Source organism: Marmota marmota, unplaced genomic scaffold (genome assembly GCF_001458135.2).
Source record: "Marmota marmota marmota unplaced genomic scaffold, marMar, whole genome shotgun sequence".
Lineage (NCBI taxonomy): Eukaryota > Metazoa > Chordata > Mammalia > Rodentia > Sciuridae > Marmota > Marmota marmota.
Genome location: NW_026000241.1, coordinates 8,044,083 through 8,058,052, shown reverse-complemented (window position 1 = coordinate 8,058,052; position 13,970 = coordinate 8,044,083). Strand labels below are relative to the sequence as shown.

Below are 13,970 nucleotides of genomic sequence, written 5' to 3'. Positions count from 1 at the left end.
AAAGAAGTAGAAACTAGTCAAGGACAGGAAAAACGTATAATAGAAGAGAAAATGACTCATGCTGGAAGAAAAGTGTTACCATCTTTACTTCCCCAGAGGGAAGTCTAAACAGAACTCACTTTCCCAGCAGGCGGTTTCTGCACACTTGCAATGGGGCTGGATGCTTTAGTGACTGCGTTAGGTTCAGGCTTTCGAGTTGTAGCCACTGCCTCTGTTTTTTTCTCTATTTTGGCCTGGATGGAGATAAAGGGAGGGCAAATTTCAAACCAAGAGGATGAGAGTCCAAATGCCAAGAAAAGAAGGCAGCAGGGAACTCAAGTCCAGGCCCCCAGGTAGAAGCACCACCTTTGTTGCTAGAAAGAACATACACGTTTCCTGGGCTACACCAAGCCAGAGATTTCTGAGTGGAAAAGCTGCAGGCCAAAATCTCAGCCAGAGGAAGAGATCAAGATGCCACTTTCGGAGAAAAAAGGCACAAAGGAAGGCTGAGAACACCAAATTAGTGATTTTCTCCTGAATGTGTATGAGGTGTGTTTTTTCAAATCATGATGTCCTTCCATCTAATGTTCTGATACACCCTAAGTGAGCTGCCAGGCCACAGGTGACGGGAAGTGTCATATTCTTCAGATATAATTGAATAGAAAATAATTCAATCCACAGACCAAGTTATTCAAGATCTTCTGAACCTAAGAAGAGCAAAAAGATAGGGAAAAGCACAGCCTAGGAGCTAGGCGAGCACTCTACCACTGAGCCACAACCCCAGCCCTCCTTCCTCAATTTTTAAGCTCTGAATTGAAGGAATTTAAGTATCGTACCCTGGATGATGATGGTATAGTTTAAGTGCCAGTAAGAATATAAGAGATGAGGTTACTATTCCAGGGACTTGAACAGTCTCAAATGGACTTCTGATATCAACTTTTCCACACATTGAGCACCCATGCTTGCTAACAGTTAACACACAGTTCTGGAATCCACACAACCAGAACATTCTTGAAATGAAGTGCTATCTTTTTCCTTAACTGTACTCCCAGCATAATCCTGTTGTTTTGGAAAGCCAGAGGCTTGTAGCATAACTCATCCTGGCCACAAGAGGTCACCTCAGTCCTCTTTCAGACAGACTCCACCCAAGTCAGGCTGCCTTCTGCCTAGCCTAACATTTATTGTGCAGGGTAAGACCAGGAAAACCTGGGTTTAGATCATTGTCTCTCACCCTCAAGGTCTCTGAGGGATCCTCTGTTTCCTTTGTAAAACAGGAAAATCCTTTGCCTTCAAGCAAAAAACCTAAACCCCAACCATAAGAACTGGAAGCCCCTCTGACTGAGATGCAAAAAGAAAGCTCAGAGCTGGGTCCACCCTTCCCTGCTGCTGGGGTAAAGCCCACTACAGAGCCCAGGCTAAAATTCCCTGACACTGAATCCAATGTCCTAACAGTCCCACTTGTTTGGTGGCTGGGTGTGGCAGTGGAGAAGCAAGGGCTAGCATGCCAAGAACCTTAAGCTCTCTGAACTCACCCGGCCACCTCCAGGCTGATGCTTGATGTTTTCTGTGGAGCCGACCTTGGAGCGGACATTCTTCAGATCAGGGATAGAGGCATTGGTGGCCAGGCGATTCAGCCTGGGGGCAGAGGAGCTGGGCTTGGCTAAGGTGGGCTTCTTGTCCATGGGAGTTGTAGAAGGCCGGGGAGGTGTGGGAGTGGACTTGACTCGAGTGGAAGCCACCCCTGTTGGAGGTGCTGCCCCAGTGGGAGTGGTATTTTTCTTCACAGAACTGGTGGAGGTGGTCTTTGAACGATTCAAGTCAGCTGCAAGGTAGGAGTGAGAGGTAGCAAGGGTTCATGGGGAGAGCAAAGGGGAATCGTAAAGATACAGAGAGGTGGGGATCCGAGTGGGGGTGGGATGTTACCTGGTGCAGACTTTGCAGTCATCTTCTTCACTTCTGCAGGTTTCCCCTCAGTCTTAATGGCTGCACAAACATTAATAAAACATTTAACCAACTGACCTACTGAATGGCTCACCTGATGCTGAGGTTTATCACTTTCAACAATTACTAAATGTCCACTTTGAGCCAGGGACTGTGCTAGTCTCTGGAATAGAATAGTAAATTAGATAGTCCTGTAAAGTCCTCAACTCCATGTAGTTCAGAAGGTAAGGCACTGTGTCTTATTCTTCTCTGAAGTCCTGACAATGTCTTCAATATGGTCTTACAAGAAGGTCATCAATACATAAAATTGAATTTCCCTTTCCTTTCTTTCTCTCTTCTCTGTGTTCCTCTGTGTGTTGTACTTGAGATTAAACTACAGGCCTCACACATGCTAAGCAAGCCATGAGCTCCATCTCCAGCCTTTCTTTTTAAATTTTGAGACAGGTCCTCACTAAGTGGCCTAGGCTTGTTATCTTCCTGACGCAGCCTTCCAAGTTACTGGAATTACAGGCATTTGCCACTGCACTGGGTTCTTTTATTTTCTTTTTGTTCTTTTGTGGTGCTAAAAACCAAAGGGCCTTGTAAACGTTAGGCAAGCACTCTATCACTGAGTTACACTCTCAGCCCTGAATTGCTTGTTTCTTCTCATCGTATAAGCTGATGGTAACTAAATACTGGGAGCTGTGGAATCACTAAGAAAGGAACAATAAATTCTACCTGGGAGTTCATGACAGTACCCTCCACTCAAAATTTTTCTGAATACACGCAACTGCTAAGCTCACACAATGCTCAAGAACTGTTAAGAAACTAGGCCCATCACGCTGCCACTGAGCAGTGCACCCACTGAGGAATGGCATAAGCAGGTCCACACAGCCAGTGGTGCCAGCTGTAGCTAGTGTGGGGACAAGGCCCCTTCTCACTGGTTCTCCTGGGAAGGAGGCACAGGTAATACTCACTAGTGGGCCGTTTGGGCAGTGGCATGGGGGGACTTCTATTGCTTGGCGCAGCTGAGGCAGCTGCAGTAGCTTTCGGAGCAGCTGGGGTGCTCTTGGGTCCAGGTCTGAGGGCTGGGGCAGAGGTGGGCTTGGATGGTAAGGCCCGCTTCTCAGGAGTCTTTGCCTCTGCAATGGACTAGAAATAGAACAGCAGGAATAAGGGCTGCAGGTCAGCAAGAATCACAGAAGAAATACCACAAGAGGGTTCTATGTGAGCATGCACCAGAGAATAGGGGTGGAGGACACTATGGGTGTGACACCTACTGAATGGAAAATATACATAGCTCTAAGAACAAAGTCCTCCAGACAAAGTAAGAAGTTGGTCACCTAGGATGCTATGATCTGAAGTTAGGAAACAAGGTTAAACTACCTCACGGCAGTGTGAATGAAAAGCTCTCAAAGTATATCACGCCACGGCCTACAGAATCCACTATAAAGAAGTACCTCACTAGACAAGATTAAATAAACACATAAGCAAAACAAAAACTAAAAGTGTTGTTTAGCTAAATTCAGCCACTCCTTTGGCTAACATACCCCCAGAGAATGCTGAGAAGGTTAGGGCTGCTGCAGATGGAGAAACTACAACCAAACCAGGTCAGAAGCCTGAGATGCAGCACTAGTGTGGACCCTAATTCACTGTATGTTCTCAGACAAATCATGGAGTCCCTCCTGAGCTTTATTTGCACATATACATAAAAGAAATTACAAGAGCATCACTAAAGACTAGCTTTGAGAACATGTAATACCAGGGAATAGAGAATGCTAGATCTCTGAACAGAGACAATGGAAAGGGGCAGGCCCAGGCAACAGAGTGGGTGAGAAGCACTAGTGTCACAGCTGGGAATTGAGAGCAGAAGGAAAAGTTTCTTCAGGGTGAATGTAAAGCATCTGGGCCACTCAAGTTTCTCTTACATGGAAGCTGGGAACATATCACTACTGAGGAATGGAAAGTATCAATTTAACCTGTTGTCTACAGGAACAGGGGATAAAGACTTTTTTTTAAAGTTTTTATTTTTTATTTTTATTATAGATGGACAGAATGCCTTTATTTATTTTTACGTGGTGCTGAGGATCAAACCCAGTGCCTCACGCATGCTAGGCAAGCACTTTGCCTCTGAGCTACAGCCCCAGCACAGACATTATTTTGATAAGCAAATATACCATGTTACTCAAGAGAGGAAGCCAAACCACAGACACAGTGGGCCCAGGTTTTTAAAACAAGAGAAACAGCCAGAGAGAGAGCAGGATGTTCATGGAGACAAGGAGGATAATGTTTAAGTGGCGAGTCGGCTAGGGAGGTGCACAGAAATTAAAGGCTGGCATCCAATCAAATCCAGCCTGAGTGTGCCAATGCAGGTCAATGGTGTGAAGAACCTGAAAAATGGAATCAGAGGAACTGGTTCTGCTACTTGCTCTGTAGAGTACATTTTGTAGGATTTTTTGCAGAGGAGTTCCCTCTGATTGCTATAAAATTAAAGACCCTAACCAGATGCTCTCTGGGGTCTTCTTCAAACTTTACAGATTATGACTATTATTCAATCATGATTGCTTTTACTATTGAAGTAGTAAAAGCAATCATGATTACATAAATATACTAGTACAAGTTACTTGGGATAGAGATCTCTAAAGGAGAGCACACCTGTAATCCCAGCAAGCAGGGAGGCTGAGGCAGTAAGATCTTAAACTCAAGATCAGTCTCAGCAACTTAGGAAGACCCTATCTCAAAATAAAAAGGGGCTGAGAATGTTGCTCAGTGGTTAAGCGGACCTGGGTTCAATCTCTGGCAACAAAAAATGAAAAAAAAAAAAAAAGGATTGGGATTTAGCACCTCCAGACTAAAACTCTCCCCAGGACCCTTCCCCCGCCGAAAAGGATATAGCATCCTTTAGACATCAATCTCTTAACATTGCCTTAACAAGTTCTAGGACCAGCCTGCACTTTGTAACTGCAGTTATTTTGCTGTTTCTCAATTTATATTTTCTCCTCTGCCAGAATCAGAGACCTATTTGTTTTCCTGACTAGAGTTTTCTTTGTCTTTGTTTGTTTCTATAAATCTTTCTGTCTAAATCAGAGTAGAAATTATATACTTTAGTTTTCCTTGATCCTTATGTTAAAAAATAAATAAAAGCCATAATAAAACAGTGCTGTACAGGCCCCTGAGTACCAGGACAGTTCTGGAGTTAGACCAACACTGGCTTTACTACTTATCAGCACACACTTTAGGAAGGTGATTTAATGAAGGTTAAGTTAAGCATCCTCAACTATAAAATTAAAATATTAATACTGTGTTATGTGGGTAATTAAGAAAGAGAAAGAAATTTATGATATGAAAAAACTAATAATAGTACATTCATTTATTATTATTATTATTATTATTATTATTATTATTGAGTGAAACTTCACTTGACAGCTTCCCTCCTCCTTATACCCTCTTCTTGCTCCCCAGAAGCCTCAGGGAGGATGTAGCACTATGGATACTGTCACCTTCCCTCTAATCTCATACTTACATAAATTGTTTCTAAGGATCCAGAAACATTTGCCCCCTGGGTAAATGAGGACCAGAGAAAAAGCTTTCTAAGCTTTTATTATTCCTAGTCTATGATAGGATTTCTTATTTCTTAAGGGTTTCAATCTAGACTACAATTCCTAAATTCTACCAGATTTGTTTTTTCCTTCCTTTCTTTACTTTTCTTTTTCCCTTTCCTTCTTCCTCCCTTCCTTTTTCTGTTTCTCTCTTCCTTGCAATCCTGGGGATGAAGCCCAGAGCCTTGCAAATACTAGGCAAGCATTTCACCACTAAGCAATATCCCCATCCCTTAACCAGTTTTCTTTTTTTTTTTTTTAATTATTGTTTTTTTTAAAGAGAGAGAGAGAGAGAGAGAGAGAGAGAGAGAGAATTTTTTAATATTTATTTTTCAGTTTTCGGCGGACACAACATCTTTGTTTGTATGTGGTGCTGAGGATCGAACCCGGGCCACACGCATGCCAGGCGAGCGCGCAACCGCTTGAGCCACATCCCCAGCCCAACCAGTTTTCTTTACAAGATTAAATTAACAAGATAACTTATTTGCCACCATGTTTTTAAAGAGTATCATGAGGCTGACCTAAAAGCTCTTTTCAAAAAAGCAAGAGTTTAAGGAAGGCAGCCACAGCCTCCACCCATACTTTCTCCCTGGAACAATTCTGTAAAGCTACTGTGGCTCTAAATGTGACCGGTTTCTGGGTTATAAAGAGGGTGGGTGACCTGGAAAACTGGAAAATATTAGAAGTAGCCAAGTGAGAAGTGTCCTAATGCCAAAAGCAAACTAAGTTGTCACATGATGCTGGAACATGCTGAGATCAGCTGAGAGAGCCAGTATATTGCTGAAGTAATAGGCAAAATTCTCTTCTGCAGGATGATTAAAGAGAAAAGAAAATAATCAAATTTGGCAGGGGTATTTTACCAAAAGTCTGATTAATATGTGGAGGAGGGGAAACCAATTAACAAGCACATAAGTGTAAAGAATGAGGAGAAGTTAGTTGAGACAAAGGAGGAGGACCAATTGTAGATTACCTCCAACCATAGATGGGATATTGCCTCCAACCAGGGCAAGGAAAGATAAAAAGAATAAAAGGGTTTCAGAGTGTTATGGCTGCATCACTGGGTCCCTGGACTGTTTTCCAAAGTACCCTTCTTTTCCCCTTGTCTTTTCCTAATTCCACCAGTCTGAGTCCATCATCCGGTGGCAACAAGAGCCTATGAGACATGGACATAGGCATAGTATTTGGGTCACTACTTACCTTTGGCTTCACGTCTTTTGCAGGTAAGATGGAAGGCCTGGCAGTGGCAGCAGCAGGGCGTTTGGGTGGGGCAGCTGGTACTAAGCCTGAAGAAAGGCTCATAGGTTTTTTATTCGACCCACCAGAGGTGGTGGGCGCTGCTGGCTGCTTAGGGAGAGAAGTGGGCTGTGTTTTGGCTTTCGATGTTGAAGTCTTTGCAGGTTGAGTGGTGGCCAAAGGCTTTAGGTTGATGATTTTTTATTTTATTTAAAAAGGTTTTTTTAAAGACCAACATCAAACACACAGAAAAGAATAAAAACAAATTAAAAAAGTATAAATTGCACAATTCAAAGTAAAATTATAAGCAATGAAGATTGATGCAACTGAAAATTAGCATTCCTTTCTTCTGAGCTCAGTAAATAGGAGAGGGACCACAGAACACAAAACTGGGAATTCTCTCTTTGTTTTTCTCTCTCTCTCTCTCTCTCTCTCTCTCTCTCTCACTGGGAATTGAACCGAGGGGCACTTTACCACTGAGCTACATCCCTAGTTTTTTTTTCCCATTCTGAGACAGGGTCTAGCTAAATTGCTGAAGCTGGCCTGGAACATGCTATCCTTCTGCATCAGCCTCCTGAGTTGCTGGAATTACAGGTATGTGCCACCAATTTTTTTTTTTTCCCTGCAGTGATAGGGATCAAGCTCAGGATCTCACACATACTCAGCAAACATCCTACCACTGAGCTACATCTACAGTCCCTCTTTTTCTTTTCTTTTCAGTCCTGGGATGAAATCCAGCATCTTGTCCATTCTAAGCACAAATTCTCCCACTAAACTACACCCTCCAGTCCTATGGGAGTTATTTCTTAATGACAGGGCTACAGTCTAGCAGTTTGGCATCTGAAAATTTAAATTCAGTAATAGCTTTACATTATTAAACATCTTTGGGGGCTACAATAATTCTATAAAGAAAATCATCAGCAAGTGTTTAAGGCATTATTATCTGTATTTTTTTCTTTTCCTGAGATGGGGTCTTGCTATCTTGCCCTGGTTGCTTCTAACTCATTAATTTGTCTCAGCCTCCTGAGTAGCTGAGAGTACAGGTATACTCTGGTCTGCCTTTTATTGCCTGTACCTTGATGGGGCAACAACACTACATCCCAAAGTGTAGCCTTGAACTTCGCACTAAGTACAAGTAAGGGTCTAAAGCTATGATATACCTTAAAAATCTGCATTCCCTTTTCATGAACACAGATTTCAGAATACTTCTGCAATTGTTCTTTTTGTTATTCTTAAGGGAAGCAGCAACAACCTCTATAGTACATTTTTATAGCTATATAAGGTAAAATAGTGAAAGGCAGAAAATTTAAATCTTAGGCTACTATGGTAAAATGGGAATATAAGATATTTTCTAAGCACTGGATCCAAACTGAGGATGGCCTCATAATAAGCTCAGAAAAAAGAAACTACATTCATGATTCAAGCAATAATAGCAGAAGGTACTATCCTAAAGAATAAAAAATAATCACCATTCTGGCACCTACCTTTGTTTTCTTCTCTGGGCTTGGTGGGAGTTCCTTGTTTGGTGGGGTAGTGATGTCATTTCCGGTCACACTCACAGCAGCCTTTCCTTCTTCTGGCCTGGCTATTCCTAAGTTGTGGAAGTAAATGGGAATTATTCTAAGCAAATGTTTTTAACATCCATTTTTTGAAAATTCAAGGCTTAGCAGAGCAAACCACTAACTAGCAGTTCATTCTGAAAAAAATTCACAGGGCTATGCTGCCGTAATGTGGACAAGATTCCTAAGTTCTCGCTGCGGTAGAGGACAATTTTAGATTCCAAAGATTCAGGGAAGTTGTCCTTGTGGAGAAAGCAATCTAAGTAGGACTTGTACAAATGATCAGTGGAAAGAAATGGTCCTTAAAGTTTCTTTTCTCTTCCCTGGAGACCAGCAAAAGGTTGTCACCTAACCATTTGCTCTAAGAACACACAAGGGAAAAAAAAAAAACCTCTTTCACCAATCTATCTTTTAGAATAAAAGTTGCTAAGAGATGGGGTGAGAGCCAAGAGATCATCTAATATCCTCCCCTTACTTCCTTTCCCTGTAAAGAATCACTTTATGGAAGATGAGAGATAAGTTCTTGCTCTAGTTCTTGCAGTGACCTAGATTTCCAACAAGGCGAGGAGATCCATGCAACCAAACTCAGGTCCAGAAATAAAATCTACTGTGCCTAAGGCAGAGTAGAGGGGTTACTTCAGAGTTCAACAGGGCTATGCCTCAAAGCACAAAAATACCTGAAATTTATAACCCTGGTGTGAGAGAAGGGTCTTTGTAAATGGCAGAAAATCTAGAATGACTATAGGGGAAAAAAAAAAAAAAAGACAATAAAAGATAAATGTTTAACAGAAATAAAATTTGTAAATCTTATATCAAAGACAAATAGCTTTTTATATAAATAACTACTCCTAATCAGTAACTCTTTTACAAAGACCAAAAGCCAAGAGAAAAAAAATGATCAAAAGAATATGAACACAAGCCAGTTGCAGTGGTGCATGCCTATAATCCCAGCAACTCAAGAGGCTGAGACAGGAGGACTGCAAGGTCAAGGCCAGCCTCACCAATTCTGTGAGGCCCCTAAGCAATCTGGCAAGACCCTGTTCAAAATAAAAAATAAAAATGGCTAAGGACATGGCACTGTGGTTAGGTACCCACAGGTTCAATCTTAATACCAACACACATACACACTATAGTTAATCTTTTGAAATATGAAAAGTTTCTCTTAGTTGTGGTAAGAAAAAATTGAAAGCCAATGAAATGCCATTTTAACCTAATAGTGTAAAAAAAATCCTAAAATTCTATAATTTTGGGGGGACAAGAAGAGGAAACAAGTTGTTGGTAGGGATGTGAACTGATGTGACTTACTGCAAGGCATTTCTCTCAGTGGCTCTGAAAATTACAAGGTAAATTCTAGTCCAGAAATCTAATTTCTAGAAGTTTATATTAGAGATATATTCACACACCTGCAAAGTGGGAAGCATAGTAGGTGTTTCACCAGAGAATTGCTTCTAAGGCAAAGAACTAAAACAACCTTTTGAAGTCCATTAATAGAAAACTGCTTAAGGGTTGGGGATGTGGCTCAAGCAGTAGCGCCCTCGCCTGGCATGTGTGCGGCCTGGGTTCGATCCTCAGCACCACATACAAAGATGTTGTGTCTGCCGAAAATTAAACAATAAAAATAAATACAAATTATTTAAAAAAAAAAAAAAAGAAAACTAAAAAATAAATATTAAAATATTCTCTCTCTCTCTTAAAAAAAAACTGCTTAAAGTATTATGGATCTGAAATAACAAAGCATGAAGATGTTCTTTTATGAATGTTAAAGATTGCTCCTATTAAGTGGAAAAAAAAAACAATAACAAGACGCACAACAGAAGGTATAACATGAAGCTATTTGTTTAGAAAGGGATGGGGAAAATTTAGTATTATAAATACATTTGTATGTGTATTTTATTTGGGGAGGTACCAGGCACTGAATTCAAGGGCACTCAACCAATGAGCCATATCCCAGCCCTATTTTGTATTTTACTGTGAGACAGGGGCTCACTGAGCTGCTTAGGGCCTTGCTTTTGCTGAGGCTGGCTTTGAATTCATGATCCTTCTGCCTCAGTCTCCTGAGCTGCTAGGATTACAGACGTGTTATGCACGGATTGTATGTGTATTTTAAAAGGATCTTCAGAAGGGCCATTAGAAATCAAACCAACAGCAACCTAAAGGGTTTACGGATGGGGTCGGGGTAGGACAGGACACGAAACTAGGGAACTTAGGAGTCTTAAAGCTTTTGCGATTCTTAAAACTTTTCCGATTCTCAGGAAGTTGTAAAGATGTATATAGGGAAGTCCTGTGTACCCTTTGGAAGCTTTTAAACTATAAATTTGATTCCTTTAATGGTTACCCAGGTTATCTATTTCATCTTGGTTGCATTTGAGTAATTTATGGTTTTCAAATAAATGGTTTATTTATTTTGGGATGCTGAACTTAATTATTAGTTTAATAGCGGAAGTGATACCCAATTTCATTTCTATATTTGTGATTTCTGCTTTCTCTCTTTTTAATGTCAGTTCTGTCAAAGATTTGTCATTTTCACTGATATCATAAAAAGAATAAGTTTTTGGTTTAACTGATTTTCTCTATTTTCTTATTTACAATATTACTGATTTCTGATCCCTCCCTGGGGACTGAACCCAGGAGGCAAAACCCACTAGGCAAAATCCCCAACCCTTTTAATTTTGAGACAGGGTCTTCCTAAATTGCCAGGGCTGGCCCTGAACTTGGAATCCTCTTACCTCTGTCTCGTGAATTACTGGGATTATAGGCACATGCCACTGCACCAGGCTTTTTCTAGGGCGCTTAACCACTGAGCCACATCCTTGGCCATTTTTATTTTTGAGACAGGGTCTCACTAGATTGCTTATAGCCTCACCAAATTGCCGGAGGCTGGTTTGAACCTGTGATCCTCCTTCCCTTCCCGAGCTGCAGGATTACAGGCATGCATCTGTAATTTTTACATTCAGCCTATCTATGTTCTTATGTTTGACATGAATTTTTTGAGATAGCATACTCTTTTAATCTGTCTTTTCATTGTAATGTCCAGACCATCTGCACTTCAATTATTAATATTTTAGGGCTTATTTAAATCTGACACTTTATTATTTAACCGTTCCTTTTGTTTCTCATTCTTCTTCTCTTTTCTAGCATTCCAATGGGTTACTTGAACAATTTTTTTATTTTTAATGTTTTAAATATATTACTTTGTATTTCTGTTGTTCTAGATATTACATACAATACACATATAGTCTACTGTGTCAATGTTTCATTACTTTGTACAACTGAAACCTAACATTATTTATAATCCTTTACCTTTTAAAAATAAAATCTTAGTGGGACTGGGGTTGTGGCTCAGTGGGAGAGTGCTGGCCTAGCACACATGAGGCACTGGGTTCGATCCTCAGCACCATACAAAAATAAAATAAAGGTATTGTGTCCATCTACAACTAAAAAATAAACATTTAAAAAAAAATAAATAAAATCTTAGTATTTCTTCTTCATATACTGAGTATTACATCAGAAGATCTTATAATTTTTGCTTCAAATATCTAATATAGATTTAAAAACTCATCAGGGGAATAGTTTATTAAATTTACCCCTAGTTATACTCATCCCATTGTTGTTCTTTCATTTCCAAAATTCTAAGCCTCTGAGTTGTCCTATTTTTTTCTTTTTGGAGAGCTTCCTTTTGCCATTATCTAAGGATATCTCTACTAGCAACAAATACCCTTAGTGTTCCTTTATCTAAGAATGGCTTTATTTCCCTTTCAATCCCAGACAGTTTTACCAAACATGGAATTTGCAGTTGACAATTCTTTAAGCACTTGAAAAACACTGTGTCACTTCCTTTGCCCTCCATAGTTTCTGGTTTAAAAAAAAAAAAATGCTGTCATTTAAACTGATATTCCCCTAAAGTTGTTTTTAAAATTGTTCTCTTTGTCTTTAGTTTATAAAAGTTGTTATTTTTGTTGCTATTATTTTTACAGTCCTGAGGATTCAACCTGATATGCTTTACCACTGAGTTACATCCTCAGCCTTTTTTGAGTCTAAATTGCTGAGGCTAACCTCAAACTTGTGATCCTCTTACCTCAGTCTCCCAAATCACTGGAACTATAGGCATGGGCCACTATACCTGGCTTTTTTTTTTTTTTTTTAATTTTGTTATTTTAGCAGGTAATCATCCTGTTTATATTTAATATTTAGGCTATGGTTATAGTTCTAGTGGAAATTTTGTTTTCAGTGTCCCTGCAATACAGTTCTGACTGACCGTGTTCTGGCTCTGCTGAGGCTCTTAATCCCTACTGGTACTGCCTGAAAGGGCTGAAAGCAATTCCTTGGGCCACTAAGGAAGTATCACTAAGTGGGGGCTGAGTGATAATGTAGCCATGGAATGAAGATAACTTCTCCTGGTCTGTTCTCTGGCAGCTTGGGTGGGAAGTTTGATCTCACAGGGCTGCTGAGGGTGGGAAGTACCTACCAGGGCTAAAGTTTTCTGCTGCTAGAGGAAAGGAGATAGAGGAAACCTATCAAGGTATCCTTCTGCCAATAGACAGAGGGCTGCTAGATACCAGGCTTATAGGTACTGATGGTGCTGTCCACCTGGTAAAGGGCAAGGGATGGGCCTCCCTGTAACTCCTGCCAATGTGGGTGGATCAGGTCTACAGTTCCTGCTGACTGTGAAGTACACAATTAGTAGGTCCTCATATGCTCCCTGACAAAGCATCTACAGCCAACCAAGCCTAAGCTAGGTGTGGGTAGGGACATGGGGTTCACCAGCAGATCTTTGCTGGGCCCTTTCCTAGTATTTTTGCAAGAGAAAGCAGGCTTTTCTTTCTTTTTCCTTCTGCCTCCCTCCCTTCCTTCCTTCCGTTATTTTTATTCTGGTCTGTTTGTTGGTAATTCCAGATTTCAGGCCTTTCCAGTACACGGTCAGAGATATATAGAAGATTAAAAAAGAAATCTCCACCTGAGGCTAAGGCAGGAGGATCTGATTTGAGGCAGCCTTGGCAACTCAGCAAGACTCTGTCTTAAAAAATAAAAAGGGCTGGGGTATATCTCAGTGGTAGAGCACCTCTGTGTTCAATCCCCAGTGTAGTACTGTTAATCAAGTCCTGAGATCCCTACGCAGTCTGCCTTCTTTCCACCTTTCAGATTCCTTCATGGAATTCAGTTAAATTATCCCCAGAGTATCTGGTTATATTTACTGGGAGGAGTAGGAAAAAGTGAGTTGACACCATCTTGTATTGGTAGGAGGTTTTTTAATGTGGAGCTTTTTGTACTTTTTGATGTCTGAACCATATGTATTTTTAGTCAAAACTTTAAGTTTTGGTAGTAAATGCCTGTAATCCCAGCAACTCAGGAGGCTGAAGCAGAAGAATGGGGAGTTCAAGAATACCCTGGGCAATATAACAAGACCACATGTCCAAAAAAAGAGCCAGGCATTAGAAGTGCATGCCTGTAATCCCAATGATTTGGGAGGCTGAGGCAGGAGGATAAAGTTCAAGGTCAGCCTCAGCAACTTAGGGAGACTCTGTCTCAAAGAAGAAAAAGGGCTAGATGTGGCTCAGTGGTTAAGCACCCCTGGGGTTCAATCCCTGGTATCAAAAAGAAAAAAAGGAAAAAAAAAAAGACAAACCCAACCATTGTGCAAGTTTGATAATGCTTGTGTTCTATAGTCTGCTGAAGGAAGGTC

The 13,970-nt window shown here is 40.7% G+C and overlaps 1 protein-coding gene across 24 annotated transcripts in view; it reads right to left on the bottom strand.

Annotated features, from left to right (window-relative positions):
* Map4 (microtubule associated protein 4) overlaps positions 1–13,970 on the bottom strand; it is a 167,489-nt gene that overhangs the window by 13,110 nt on the left and 140,409 nt on the right. For 14 of the 24 annotated variants that reach the window (XM_048795399.1, XM_048795400.1, XM_015489331.2 and 11 more), the window contains 6 exons: positions 8,216–8,322; positions 6,696–6,914; positions 2,877–3,051; positions 1,903–1,962; positions 1,512–1,801; positions 120–233 (listed from right to left, as the gene is read on the bottom strand). In XM_048795399.1, the coding sequence (XP_048651356.1) occupies positions 120–233; positions 1,512–1,801; positions 1,903–1,962; positions 2,877–3,051; positions 6,696–6,914; positions 8,216–8,322 (965 nt within the window). The remainder of the gene's footprint in view (positions 1–119; positions 234–1,511; positions 1,802–1,902; positions 1,963–2,876; positions 3,052–6,695; positions 6,915–8,215; positions 8,323–13,970) is intronic. The other 10 variants (XM_048795401.1, XM_048795404.1, XM_048795395.1 and 7 more) reach the window with 3 other exon arrangements.